The sequence below is a fragment of the Falco rusticolus genome, chromosome 4, assembly GCF_015220075.1.
Source record: "Falco rusticolus isolate bFalRus1 chromosome 4, bFalRus1.pri, whole genome shotgun sequence".
Lineage (NCBI taxonomy): Eukaryota > Metazoa > Chordata > Aves > Falconiformes > Falconidae > Falco > Falco rusticolus.
The window spans coordinates 28,380,491-28,392,517 of record NC_051190.1 but is presented as its reverse complement, the minus strand read 5'-3'; the positions used below and the strand labels follow the sequence as shown (position 1 = coordinate 28,392,517).

At 43.7% G+C, this 12,027-nt stretch overlaps 1 protein-coding gene across 3 annotated transcripts in view; it reads left to right on the top strand.

Annotated features, from left to right (window-relative positions):
• The first annotated feature begins 228 nt into the window (after positions 1 to 228).
• Positions 229 to 12,027, top strand: part of USP22 (ubiquitin specific peptidase 22) — a 111,239-nt gene continuing 99,440 nt past the window's right edge. The window contains exon 1 of one of the 3 annotated variants that reach the window (XM_037382452.1): positions 229 to 456. In XM_037382452.1, coding sequence (XP_037238349.1) covers positions 331 to 456 — 126 coding nt within the window. In that variant the 5' untranslated portion in view covers positions 229 to 330. The remainder of the gene's footprint in view (positions 457 to 12,027) is intronic. The other 2 variants (XM_037382451.1, XM_037382449.1) reach the window with 2 other exon arrangements.

Genomic DNA, 12,027 nt, shown 5'->3' with positions numbered 1-12,027 from the left:
GCTGCCCGCCCGCCGCCGCCGCGCTTTGTTCGGAGCCGGGGGGCCGTGGCGGCGCGGAGCCCCGGCTCTATGTGCCAGCCGCTGCCCGCGCCCCCACAGCAGCCCGCGGGGGCGGCGGAGGCCGCGCGGCAGGCGGCGGCGTGAGGGGCCGGAGCCCCGGAGGGCGGGCGCGCGGCGGGGGGGCGGGGGGGGCGCGCGGGCGGGCGCGCGGCCGCCCCGGCCCGTGCCCGCGGCCGTGTCCGTGCGGTTGCTGCGGAGGGGGGGAAGGGGCCGGCTCGCTGCCCGCCGGCCCGGCCCGTCTGCGGGCGGATTGATGTGGGGGGGTCTGACATGAGTCCGCCGGCGGCCGGGTGCTGCCATGTGACCGGCTTCAAGGTGGAGAACTGGAAGCAGAACCTGCGGGCGATTTACCAGTGCTTCGTGTGGAGCGGCTCGGCCGAGACCAGGAAGCGCAAGGTACCGGGGGCGGCCCGCATCCACCCCCCTTCCCCTCCCGTCCCTTCCCCACACGCGCTCCCGTCCCTTCCCCTCCCTCCGCCCTCCCTCCGCCGCTCACACGCACTCCACCGCCTCGGCCTGCCCGCGGCTGCGGGGAGGGGACGGGCCCCCCGCCCGCCCTGCCCACCTCCCCGCGGGGCAGGTGGGCCCGACCCCCCCGGCCCCAGCGCCGTCCCCGCCCCGCCGGCAGCGGCTGGGCCCGGGCTCCGGCACGCGGCTGTGGGGGCAGGGAGGGAGGAGGAAGCGCTCGGTGTCTCCGGCCTCCGGGGGGTGGCGGGGTGTGTGGGTGTGCGGGGGGGCGGTACGGCGCCGGGATGGAGTGGGACAGCCAGCCCACCCCCCCCGCTCCGGGGCCTCCCTCTGTGCCACCTGCCCCGGCGGCGGGGCCGGCTTTCCGCAGCGGGGCTGTTCCGCAGCGCCGCCGCCTCCTCCCGGAGGTGCGGGAGGCAGCGAGAGCTTCCCGGAATACTGGGGGGGGGGGGGAGGGGAGGGGAGGGGAGGCCCGGGGCAACGGGCACGTCCGGCCTGCGGCCGAGCTTTGTGCCGCCGGGGCGCGGCGGGGGGCGCGCCCGAGCCGGGGGGCTGCGGCGGGGTGGCCCGGGGCGGGGGGGGGCCACGGTGGCTGAGGCAAGTGAGTGGGATGGTTTGCTTAATTTTTCTTTTTTTTTTTTTTAAATGTTGTTGTGTGTCCCCCCCCCCCCTTAAAAAAAAACCAAACAACAAACAAACTGCTCATCGTGATAATCCACTTGGAAAAGGGAATTCCTGCTGCATTGGGGCGGCGGGGGGGGGCGGGGGAGGAACTGACTCAGCCTGGAGCACAGGGAAGGGGTGCGCTGGTGCTGGGGGCATGCCCTGTGCAGGCGAACCCAGGAGAAATCCCTGTTCCTGAGGCAGAAATCCCTGTTCCTGAGGCATAATGCGAGGGGCAGAGCACTTTTCCCCCCCCCTATCTTCTCAAATGACATCCCTGTCCACATGCGTGTTTCTCTCTCAACTGTACAACTAATTACTCGTTTTCGCTTCAAAGTGACTTGGCAGATTTCTATCAGTCATCGCTTCATGACTGAGGAGGGGAGTGCAACAGCAAAACTTGGTTTTTGGGACAGCACGGTTTGTGTTTGTGTTGAAGCAGCCCATTGAAAACTTTCTCAGCCCAGTTGCTTTGCATTAAGCTGCTCAGTCATAATTAGACCTAGAGTATGAGAGATGTACTTCAGGGATGAGGTGGCTGACCGTTTTTCCGTATTTCATTTGTGTTCTCAGGATAATCCAGTTTTTTCTTGGAGGAAAAAAATGGGATCTGAGAAGAAAAGCGTTTCAAATGTATTTAGTTAACCTGATAGCCCTGCAAAATACAGTCAAACTTGGTTTTAGTATTTATAATCCCCTACAAACCAACATTGTGAAGTATATTAGTCAAACTGTGTTTATTTAGCCTTTAGTGTGTCAAGATACAAATTGATACATGATACACGGTACTTGTAGCTTAAATGGAGGAAAAAAATTATACGTGTGCTGTGGAAGAAAAAAAATGACAAGTGAGAAGATGTCTCAGACAAATATAAATCAAATGTTATGTGGAAGAAGGAAAATAAGATTTCATTAGCACAATTTCTACTTTTTCTTTTTTTAATCTGGAACATCCTTTGTAACCTGCATACCATTTGTATGCTGCAACAGTTAGGGTTTTTTCTTCTGGAATCTAATGGTAGTGATGTGTTCATCATTGCTTGAAAAAACAGCTGGAAATAAATAATATCCCATTGTAATCAATCTGTTCTCACTTCCTCTCTGCACGGGCAGGCTCTTAAAGCAGAACAGCATTGTTTCAAAATTATCTATCATCTCATGGAAAACACCAGTTTCTCAAATACATCCTAAAAATGCTTTCTACCCCCCACCCCCCTTTTTTCTTTTCAAGCAGGTTACCAGTCTGAAAATAGTTGGATTCCTGAATTCAGCCAACCTGAAATATGTGGGAGTACATGATCATGTATAGGGAAACATTTTGGCTAGCTGAATTTGGGGTTCAAATCCCAGTCTATATTCACAAAGATTGAAGAAAGTATATAAGCAACAGTTATGGTACTTACCTCTCCTGCATATGGGCATGAGATCTTCCATGGAATTTTTCTTTACTGAAATGCTGTCTGTATGTATGCCTTACTCATTTACATGTAAAATTTGATAAATGGTATTTTCTGTTTGGAGGCATGTTTATAGTCTAATAACTAGAAAACAGTCTTTTGTCCTTTAATATTTTATATATACATATATTATGTATGTGTGTATATATATATTTTAGGAGCATAGTTCTGACTGCTTTAGAGTACCGATTTGGTGGTGAGGATTCTTGTTCTTAATCCTAATCAAAACAATGAGGTCAAATTAGAGGTTTGGTAAAAGGTGATAGTCCTTTTTGTTGCAAAATCAAGGACATGCACATAATTTGTTTATCGTGAAAAACATTTGACGTGTGTAGTTGATCGTTAATGGGAAGCCTTGGTCAATGTAACTGTTAGATTAACCTAGCTGTAAAAGATGTCTTGGCTGTCTGGTGATAGGCAGATGTAAATTGTTAGGTTTCTAGAATGGTAGCATACTATCCCTCCTAAGGCTGTCTTAAAAATCCAGCTAGCAATGGCAACTGCAGGGGGCAGAAAGTGTCCGTTCCTCCCACTTCACTTCCACTGCCTACTGCGTTATGCTTTGGAAGACCATTTTAACGCTGTTTGCTATTCATTTTTAATACCTACCTTTTCTGCGAATAAGCTTTTATGAGCTTCAGTGCTCAGCTCAGTATGCTTTACAGCCAGTGTTGCGAATAGCATAGCTGTAAAGCACAGTTTATCGTTGGAAGGCTACCTCCTGAATGTGCATTTGAATTCTTAGTCAGAAGCGAGAGGTAATTATGTGTACATCTCTGTAGATACTGGTACTCTGGTGAAGGTTTTAGGAGTGTGTTCACTTCTGAAGCGTTGTCTGTGCTGGGATTTGAGGTGTCGTCATGCTGCATTGTTGTATCTACATGGAGGAGTGAGGCTGTAGCTTGCCTCTGCTCACTGCATCTTGGCCGGAGTAGTAAAGTGCAGCAGTCATAATACGTGCTGTTCTAGGCAGAGGCTTTGCCATGGTGTAAATGTGTTGCTGATGGTGAAGCCTAAGCAAAGGCAAAACCTGTCTTGTCATGCTGGGGAGTGGAACGGGAAAAGGGGACGAGGAAGAAATCCAAAGAATGACTCTTGAAATTGTAATAGTTGTGATTAAAAGTTGGAACAAGATTTCAGGGCTCAAGTTGTATGTAAAGTGGCACAAAATTAGGATTGACTGTCTTGGCTTTAGGGGTTTGACCTGTAACTCTTGATTTTTAATTTGTGATAGAATCTGTTTAATAAGCTGATGGTAAAGCTTGTGTTTCTGTAGGTCATGGGCTGATGGTAAAGCCTGTGTTTCTGTAGGTCATGGACTTTACGTTGAATATTTTGATGTGGAAATTACCTCACACTTCAACTAAGTAACACTGTATGAGAGGTCCTTACATTTGACACCAATACCCCACCCCACCCCCCCACCCCTCCAGGAATTATGGAACAGACAAAGGATGCTAAGAAGACTTAAGCCATCCCTTCATGTTAGCTTTTTCCATTTTTCTGTAGGTTCACACCTCAAATGATTTGCTTATTCCTTTAGAATTACAGATGAGAAACATCTGTTTTGCAGTGCTGAATGTAGGTTTTGGTCCCTGTCAGTGAGTAATTAGACATGTAGATGCATCATTGTGTCCAGGCGTTGGTAAGTAATGGTTTCAGTGCTTGAAGGGAAGCTAAATTTACAATTAAATTCTGTCTTGCTAGACTACACACCTTGGAGACAAACTGTCTGTCTTGTTCTGGATGGTTCTTACTGTCATTGCTCTGAAAAGGCTCTGAATGATAAAAGTAAACTGCTATTGTGACTAGAGTCATGATATGTACAAGGTCCTATCTGGAATTTCAGAATGTTTGTTCTGTGCTTCTGCCAATAGATCGAAGAATAATTGCCTGTCAGGGGTTATACACTCTATTTGACAGCGGGTGCATTCTAGCATATTTCTTCCTGTTTGAGAGCTTCTGTTGTTTCTCCATTATTTTCTCTTTACATGGACCCTTCATGATGCTTTCAGATATGAAGAAACATTTTATTTTATAGGTGATGACCTTTCTTCAGGTATCCGTCTCCCCATGTATTTGTGACTTCAGTCCTTCGTTCCTTACGATACTTAACAGATAACTGATTCATAGGTACTCAAAACAGAAATTTCTTTGGTTCATTTCCTAACTTTCAAAGTAGAAAAAGCTTAATAATGTCTTGGCAAATAAATGCCATGTTATGTTTTCGGTAGCAAGTATTGTGGTTCGCAGTCTAAATCAACATTTTAAGTTCTTGCTAGAATGACCTTGCAGTCACAGGGTAAGCTAATGGTGGAACTTTTCATCTCCTGCCTGTTGAGGCATGCTTGCTCACTTGCTTTCTCCTTTACAGCCTTGCCCCATATACCTGTCCAGGAACAGGGAAGTGTTGCTTAGGCGATTTGCTTTGTACCATAACAGATGGACAAGGAACCTTACCAGGCTGTGCCGCCTTCTCAGGCTCACTGTTTTGATTGCTTAAATTAATAGGAAATCTTGGCTTGTTTTTCTTTACCGTTTTTAGCGTATGCACAAAACTTCTGGATTAGAAATCCTGTGGAGAGTTTGGGAGTCCAGGATTCAAGAAGCCTGTCTGTCTTTTCAGCTGCATACTTTGCTTTGGCTGCCTGTGTGAACTGGCCGATTCACTCAGGAAGGATGTTCTTTGCCATGTGTTGTGGGGACTACCTTCTCCCTGAGAGCTTGTAAGAAGTGTCAAAATGGACTGCAAGCTTCATTGTTCAGTTTCATACCTGAACAATCTTCCTTAGTTCTTAACCTCTAAGGAGTAAAAAGGTCCTTAGACCTGCTGAAGGTAATGTTCTCTTTCCTTTTGGTCTGAAGACACGATCTTTGGGGTGAGAGATACCCAGACAGGAGATTTTAGCTCCCGCAGCAGAGCCGTGCATATGTGGGACAAGCCAGACTGACAGTGCTCCGCTGAGCTTATGTCTCTGGTGCTGAAGAAGAATGTAATACAAGAACTTACTCTTTCTAGTGGTGTTAATCCCTGTTTTGTATCCTCTACCGTGCTTTTTTAAATAAATGGTTGGTTTCTGGGCCAAATGTTAGGAATTAGTTCTGCACCGTGAACTCTGAGGTGGTGAATAGCAATTCTTGAGTTGTGGGATCTGAACCATCAGGACTTGCCTAGCGCTTCTCTCTCTGTCTCAGGTCAACACTTGCAGTATTGATTTAAAGGTTACACAGATTCCTGTAACTGAAGCTAACTGATGAATAGTAGTTGTGTTGGAAGCATTTTCTTCCCTGTTTTTTTTAATAACTGCACAATAAATGCAGTTTTCCCCATGCTTTTATTTGTTCCATGTTGCGGAGAAGGAAGATGGAGCTGCGCAAGCTGGCGAAGGAAAAAAAATAGAGTTACACTGGACAAGAAGGCATCTTTTTTTTTTTTTTTTTTTTTCCCTTTCTGTAGTCTTATCAGCAGTCAAGGTTTGCTCATAGCCAGGCTGTTTGTTGGGAGCAGTTATAGCATCTTTTTTTAATTTTGTCTGCAATCAGTGATCTTACATGCTCGATACTGAAAATGGCGAAAGCTTTTGAACTGGGATGACAGCTAGTAGTGTGAAGGTGAGCAGAGTGGAATGGCTTTGTTTGATTTGTTGGACTATCTGTTGAGCTTTACTTTAAGCCATCGAAGCTTTAAACCACAAACAAAGGTTAGCTGATAGCCGCATTTTTGTTTCAGGCCTTAATCTGTAGCGTTAACATGAAACCGGAGCTGCAAATCAGTTTCAAACCTTCTACTCTCCTTCTTTCATTGAGGATTTTCTGTCTTAGTAACTGGAGTAACAAATTAACAGGTGAATGCTGCTGACTGATAGTGTAAGTTGCCTGCTTGTGAATTGCTGACTCCCCTTCTCCCAACTTACTGCTAGTTGAGTCTGAGCGGAAAAAAATATCTTTTCCCTTGGGACGTGCTCTGGGGATCCTGCTTCGTAGCAAGTGCCATTGCAACTCTTGGTTTGATTCCCAATGGTGGCTGATTTCTTTTAAACCAAAGAAAGATTAACTGTTCAAAAGCTTGTGTTTCTCATGTTAAACCTAGCACTCGTAGTTTTTCCTGTCCATGTTTATTTTGACGTGGGACTATGGTTTCCTGATGTCTTCTTCCCGGAAGATGTAGGGTGGGTTTTTTTATTAGCCATACCTTTCCATTTCATTTGACTGATAGCTACTTGAAAATGTTGGGTTTGGGTTTTTTAATACTTGTGTTCCCATGGTTCTCCAAGTATTTATAAAGTCTGTAGTACATGGCAGCATCTAAAGGGGGGGACACGTATGTACTCTTGCTTATGTATCGATTATAGTGGCATCACAAGAAAGGCTATCTGAGGGTGACCCATATGCATTTTGCTGGATTTACTAGAACTGTATTTTTAAAGAGTAATTTTTTTTTTTCTGTGGTCATGTAAAGAGCCATCACTGTTAAAGCCTTTCTAGACTTGGACAGAAAGAGCTGCCCAGAGCAGCTATCTCCAATCTCTTGTTACCTATGGACAATGGAACTAAGTGAGTGAAATGCTATAATGACATTACAGTTTATTATGTTATCTGGGACTGTGTTGTCAGCAAGCAGTGCTGGAGCGTAGGGAGAGCCATATGTTATCTGAGAGGCCTGAATTGGGAACCTTTTCTTAGCAGAAGCAGTTCTAGAAGCTGATAGATCTGTTCTGACTGGATGGAAGCTCTGTCTTTGTAGTTGTATTCTTTTACATATTGATTTGGCAGTCTTTTATGTACACTCTGCTTAATTCAAGGTAAGAACTTTGCTGCATTAGCTAGTAATATAATCAATGTTGTAAAGAGTTACTCATTGCAAAATTAACCTGCGTTCTGTTTGGTTCAAAGCACGTTTTCTCCAAGCAGAGGTACCACAGTGATGCAACTGGCATGGCAGCTCCAGTAGGATCTGTGGTTTACTTTGGTGCTAGGACAGCTTCCGCCGTGTTGATCTCTCTCATTTAAGAAAAAGAATAATTCTATCTGTTTCAAGACCTATTTGATGATCACTAAAGTGAACTGTTACCAGACACCAGTTGACTCAAAGTAACCTGAGCTTCACTTTACCTGTCGGTAACTGATTAGCAGCAAGCACTCTTATCTTGTCAAGTTCTTTTGTGTGCTCAATACAGCAAATACTCTACTCTCTTTCAGTTCTCTACTTAAGTAGGTTACTGAAGGTGTGGTTTTTTTAAATAAGGAAACCCTCTCAGTTATATGTAATACTACTTTAAAACTCTTTTATGTTTTTGTTTCTCTCTGCTTTTCCAAGTTGGTAAACAGAACTTTTTTTCCTCCCTTCTTCTTCTTTTCCTGTGCTTAATGGAGCTTGAAATGAGCATGGCTGCTCTTGTCTACCTTTTGCATAGTATAAGTGGTGATGTCAGCATATCCCTGGGATATTTCTGTGAAGGTCTACAGTATACTAAATTTGTCATTGGAAAAAAAAATAATCTGGGCATTAGATAAGGTGAAACTCAAGGAAAAAAAAATAAAGACCATGGTAACAAAAGTTGTTTTCAACACACTTGAAAGAAAAAGTAGTGTCTTTTTAGCATAAATGTTGGGGTTAGTGCGAGTTCTCATGTCCTGTAACAAATTCTGACACTAAACATGTCAAACATATTAAATATCCTCATATTAAAAGTAGTAGTGAGAAGAAGCTCACTAAATATGACACTGCCTTAGTACTAAGTCTGAAAAGAAAACTTGGTTTAACCATACTTACATGGTCTTGTTCCTATACCGTACTGGTTTTGCATTGTGACGTGTGGTTTGCACACACAGCTGAGCTCTTCTGCACATATATGTAAGATGTAAAAATACAACTCACTGAACTTATGAAGTTATATTTATGTAGAATTTAATTGAAGAGACGATTAATCTACATTTCAGTTAAGAGATTATTAGAATTTCTTTTCATTTTCATTAGCATCTTAATCTGGAGTTGTGTTGCAGCTTTTGCCCTAGTATATTAAACCAAGTTTTCATCCATATATATATATATATGTGTGTGTGTGTGTGTTAACAATTTAAGAAGTAGTGCGTATAAAACGAAAGAGTAAAAGTTACCAAATTAGTAGTAACTTTATTTTTGCCTAAACACATGGAAGACCCTGCAGTATTTGAATATAGTTAAGTGATGGGGATGACAGAGTATCAGACACTGATGTGGCGCACAGTTGCATTTGTGGTGATTGCCTCGCTTGTCACTCAGAAGTTCATGCATCCAAGTAGCCTTTTTTTTAAAATAGGATGGATTCATGTTACTGAATTGACTGCCCAGGCTTTTAGATATATGTTTTGCTTCTGTTTTTAAAGGACTTTTGTTTTGCGTGAAGTACAGACTTGAATTCTATTACTTCAGTGTGTGTTAGCACAAGGAGAGGAAACAGCAGCTTATAACATTTATTTTTGTGTCTGTCTGTGCCGTCCTCCCCCAATTTATGTTCTTTTTTAAAAAAAGATTAATCTTTCTCTCCTTGTCTTTGAATCACCTGATGTTATTTCAAAAAGATTGCCCCGTTATAATTTGTGCTTCTGTCTGTGCATTCAGACTTGTTACTGCATGCAAGTCAGATTAAGGGACCTTCTTTAGAATATACTTGGTAAATAAAGGTAAGATTTATTGTGCAGCAGATGTGCGACAACTTCATAAGTGAAGACAGCTGCGATAGCTGACTGATTTCAGTACCTCATTTAGGTTGGGTGAGGTTTTGTGACCCTGTGCCCTCCAGTGACAAATGCAAAATTTGTCTTGAGGTTTCATGTTTTTCTTTGCTGTGCTTTGTTATCTTCATATTACTGCCCAGTATTGTTCTTAAACTTGATCACTGTCCTGCTTGTCAGCTAGTGACCAGGGTAAAATTCTCATATAATCTTGTTTTCTGGACACTGCTGACTTCTGTCATGCTGTCTTAGCAAGCATTCCCCTCAAAAAACTTGTTACTGGACATGTTTATTTGAATGATGAACGCTCAGTTCTTTGGTCATTCGTGAGTACATGTTGTGGGTTTGGTTGTGGGATGCTTCTAACAGTGATGTAGAGAACAGGATGGGGCAAGCAGTGAAAATGGTTTCAAGAGTTACTTTAGTTACATGCATAAAGAGGAACAAGGCTCTCTTCTGTCATTATGAGGCTGTTCCTTAAGGAAACTGATCTTACGCTTTGTCCAGCATAATTTTATCTTGCTACTCTTAGTGATGTGTTTCCTTGTCACATAGTAATTCTGCTGTTTGTAACTTGATGTGTAAGTTCTAGAGTTGCTACGATAAGTCTGATTTCTTTTCTGCATCTCTTTGTAATTTTTCTGCATTGATTCAGGTACTGGAATTGATTCATACTTGTGTATCCTGAGTTGTTCTCAACCACTTGTTTAGTAATTGAAGGGGCCTAAAACAAAGTGCAACGGTGTGGTGCCAACATTCATAATTATATGAAGTATATCACTGTATATTTGTGAAATAGTGCCAAGTGTGAAAAATATACATGGAGCATTAGAGAAATTGCTTTATGACGCTAAGTAAATCTTTCGTTCATCCATGCAGTTAAGTATTCTATGAAAAGGAGACGAGGGGAAAGATCCTGGTATGTCTGAGATCACAGGGACATCTCATCACTGGAATGCAAGTAGTCAGGCTCTTACTGAAAGATTTCAGGCCGTAGGAGGGGGGGGACAGGTTGTCTGTCTTGGGCTGTATATTGCAAAAGTCTTGACTGCAGAAAAACGGAAGTCTAGTGGTAGCCTTAAGAATTACTTTATTATAGCAGTTCTTTATAAAGCAAGCAATCTTAATTCTGTAAGCATATTGTGCCTGTAGGTTGAAACTGTTTTGCAGACAAGTTGTTTTAAGCAGTGGTAAAAGAGTGCAAGAAAATGACATCAAGGAGAAAGTGATGAGTTAGCAAATCTGACAGATTTTAAAAGCTTGAATTAAAATCTAGAAACTAGTTATATATGTGGGTATTAGTGAGACACAAGTATGTGATGGAATTGGGAGATGATTTGAATGAGAAAAATGCTATTCAGGTACAGGACAGGGCAACATTTGATTTACTAGAGAAAAGCAAAGAGATGTGAAATTTGGGCCTTTCTGTGCCGTATCACGGAAGACTGGTGAGTGGGGAACCTGAAATCCAGCTCTTTAGCTGTTGGGTGTATGTGTGTCTTTCCCTAACAGTCCAAGGAATTGCCAGCTCTTGGCTGCACACTCTTCCTGCCATACTGTTTGCTGCATTGTGTTGATGCGATTGTACTGTTAACCAGAAAGAACAGATAAAGATGAAAAAGTTGGGGTTTTTTTCTCTTCTTAATAATATTTCGCCTGAATAGGGTTGAACCAACAGCTGTAGCATTGGTAGCTTGAGGGGAGGAGTGCTGGGGTGGTGGGAGAGGACCTGAGTAGTGATGCATGGAGGCTGCACAGGGAGTTTGAGTAACAACCGCTGCCTTCCTCTGGACTTTGCCACTGATGGATTGACTGTGTTTGAATGTTCTCCACATACTAATGGTTTCTTCTGTAAAGTGTGGCTAATAGGGTTCCATGAAGTAACCTCTTTTATTATTATATTATGAAACAGCGTGATTGTGCCTGCTGTTATGAGCATGCCAGGCTTTCACAGATGTCCTGGTCTGTGCTGAGCCTGATAGGTGAAACTTGTCTTACGTTTGCAGTCATTAGGACTTATTCCTGTATGCAAATAATTTGCTTCTACTCCAGTTTCCTTGTGAAAAATAAATGAACCAGGGAGTGTAGAATGCCCGTAATCTGTGATCAGCTATTACAGAAAATCCACTTTCATATTACATTTAATTTAATGCAATTAATAGTGTTTTTCTAGATAATCAAGTTACGAGCCACTTGTTTCCCTCTTTAAAAAGGCCTGTCTCTAAGTAAAGATTTCTGTCTTTTATAATCAAACTCATTGTTAAGATGATGTAACTTTTTTGTTTGGTCGTTTAAAGCACCTCGTCACAGGGCATGTGCCTAGGTCATGCTCATGCTGCATATAGTTGAGGATGATGGGATAATGGGATTGTAAATTAGCTCTTTATGGTGCTGGTTTTCCTCTGGCCTACTCCCTTGTGTAGTCTAGAGCAGCCCCAAGGCTGTTCTGAGCTGTGCCAGCTGGCTGTAGCCCTGTGGGACTGGTGTGCCAGATGGAGACAGCCGGAGAAGAGCAGCACTCCCGTGAAACCCTGACGTGCTTCCTGGGGTGCAGAGGTGCTAGCTCTGCAGCCCCATCAGGGTGTCCTCGGGCAGGTGGTGGTGCTGGTTCCCTGTTCCTCTGGCACTGGTGCAGCTATGGGAAGGACTGGGCTGGGGGTCCTTT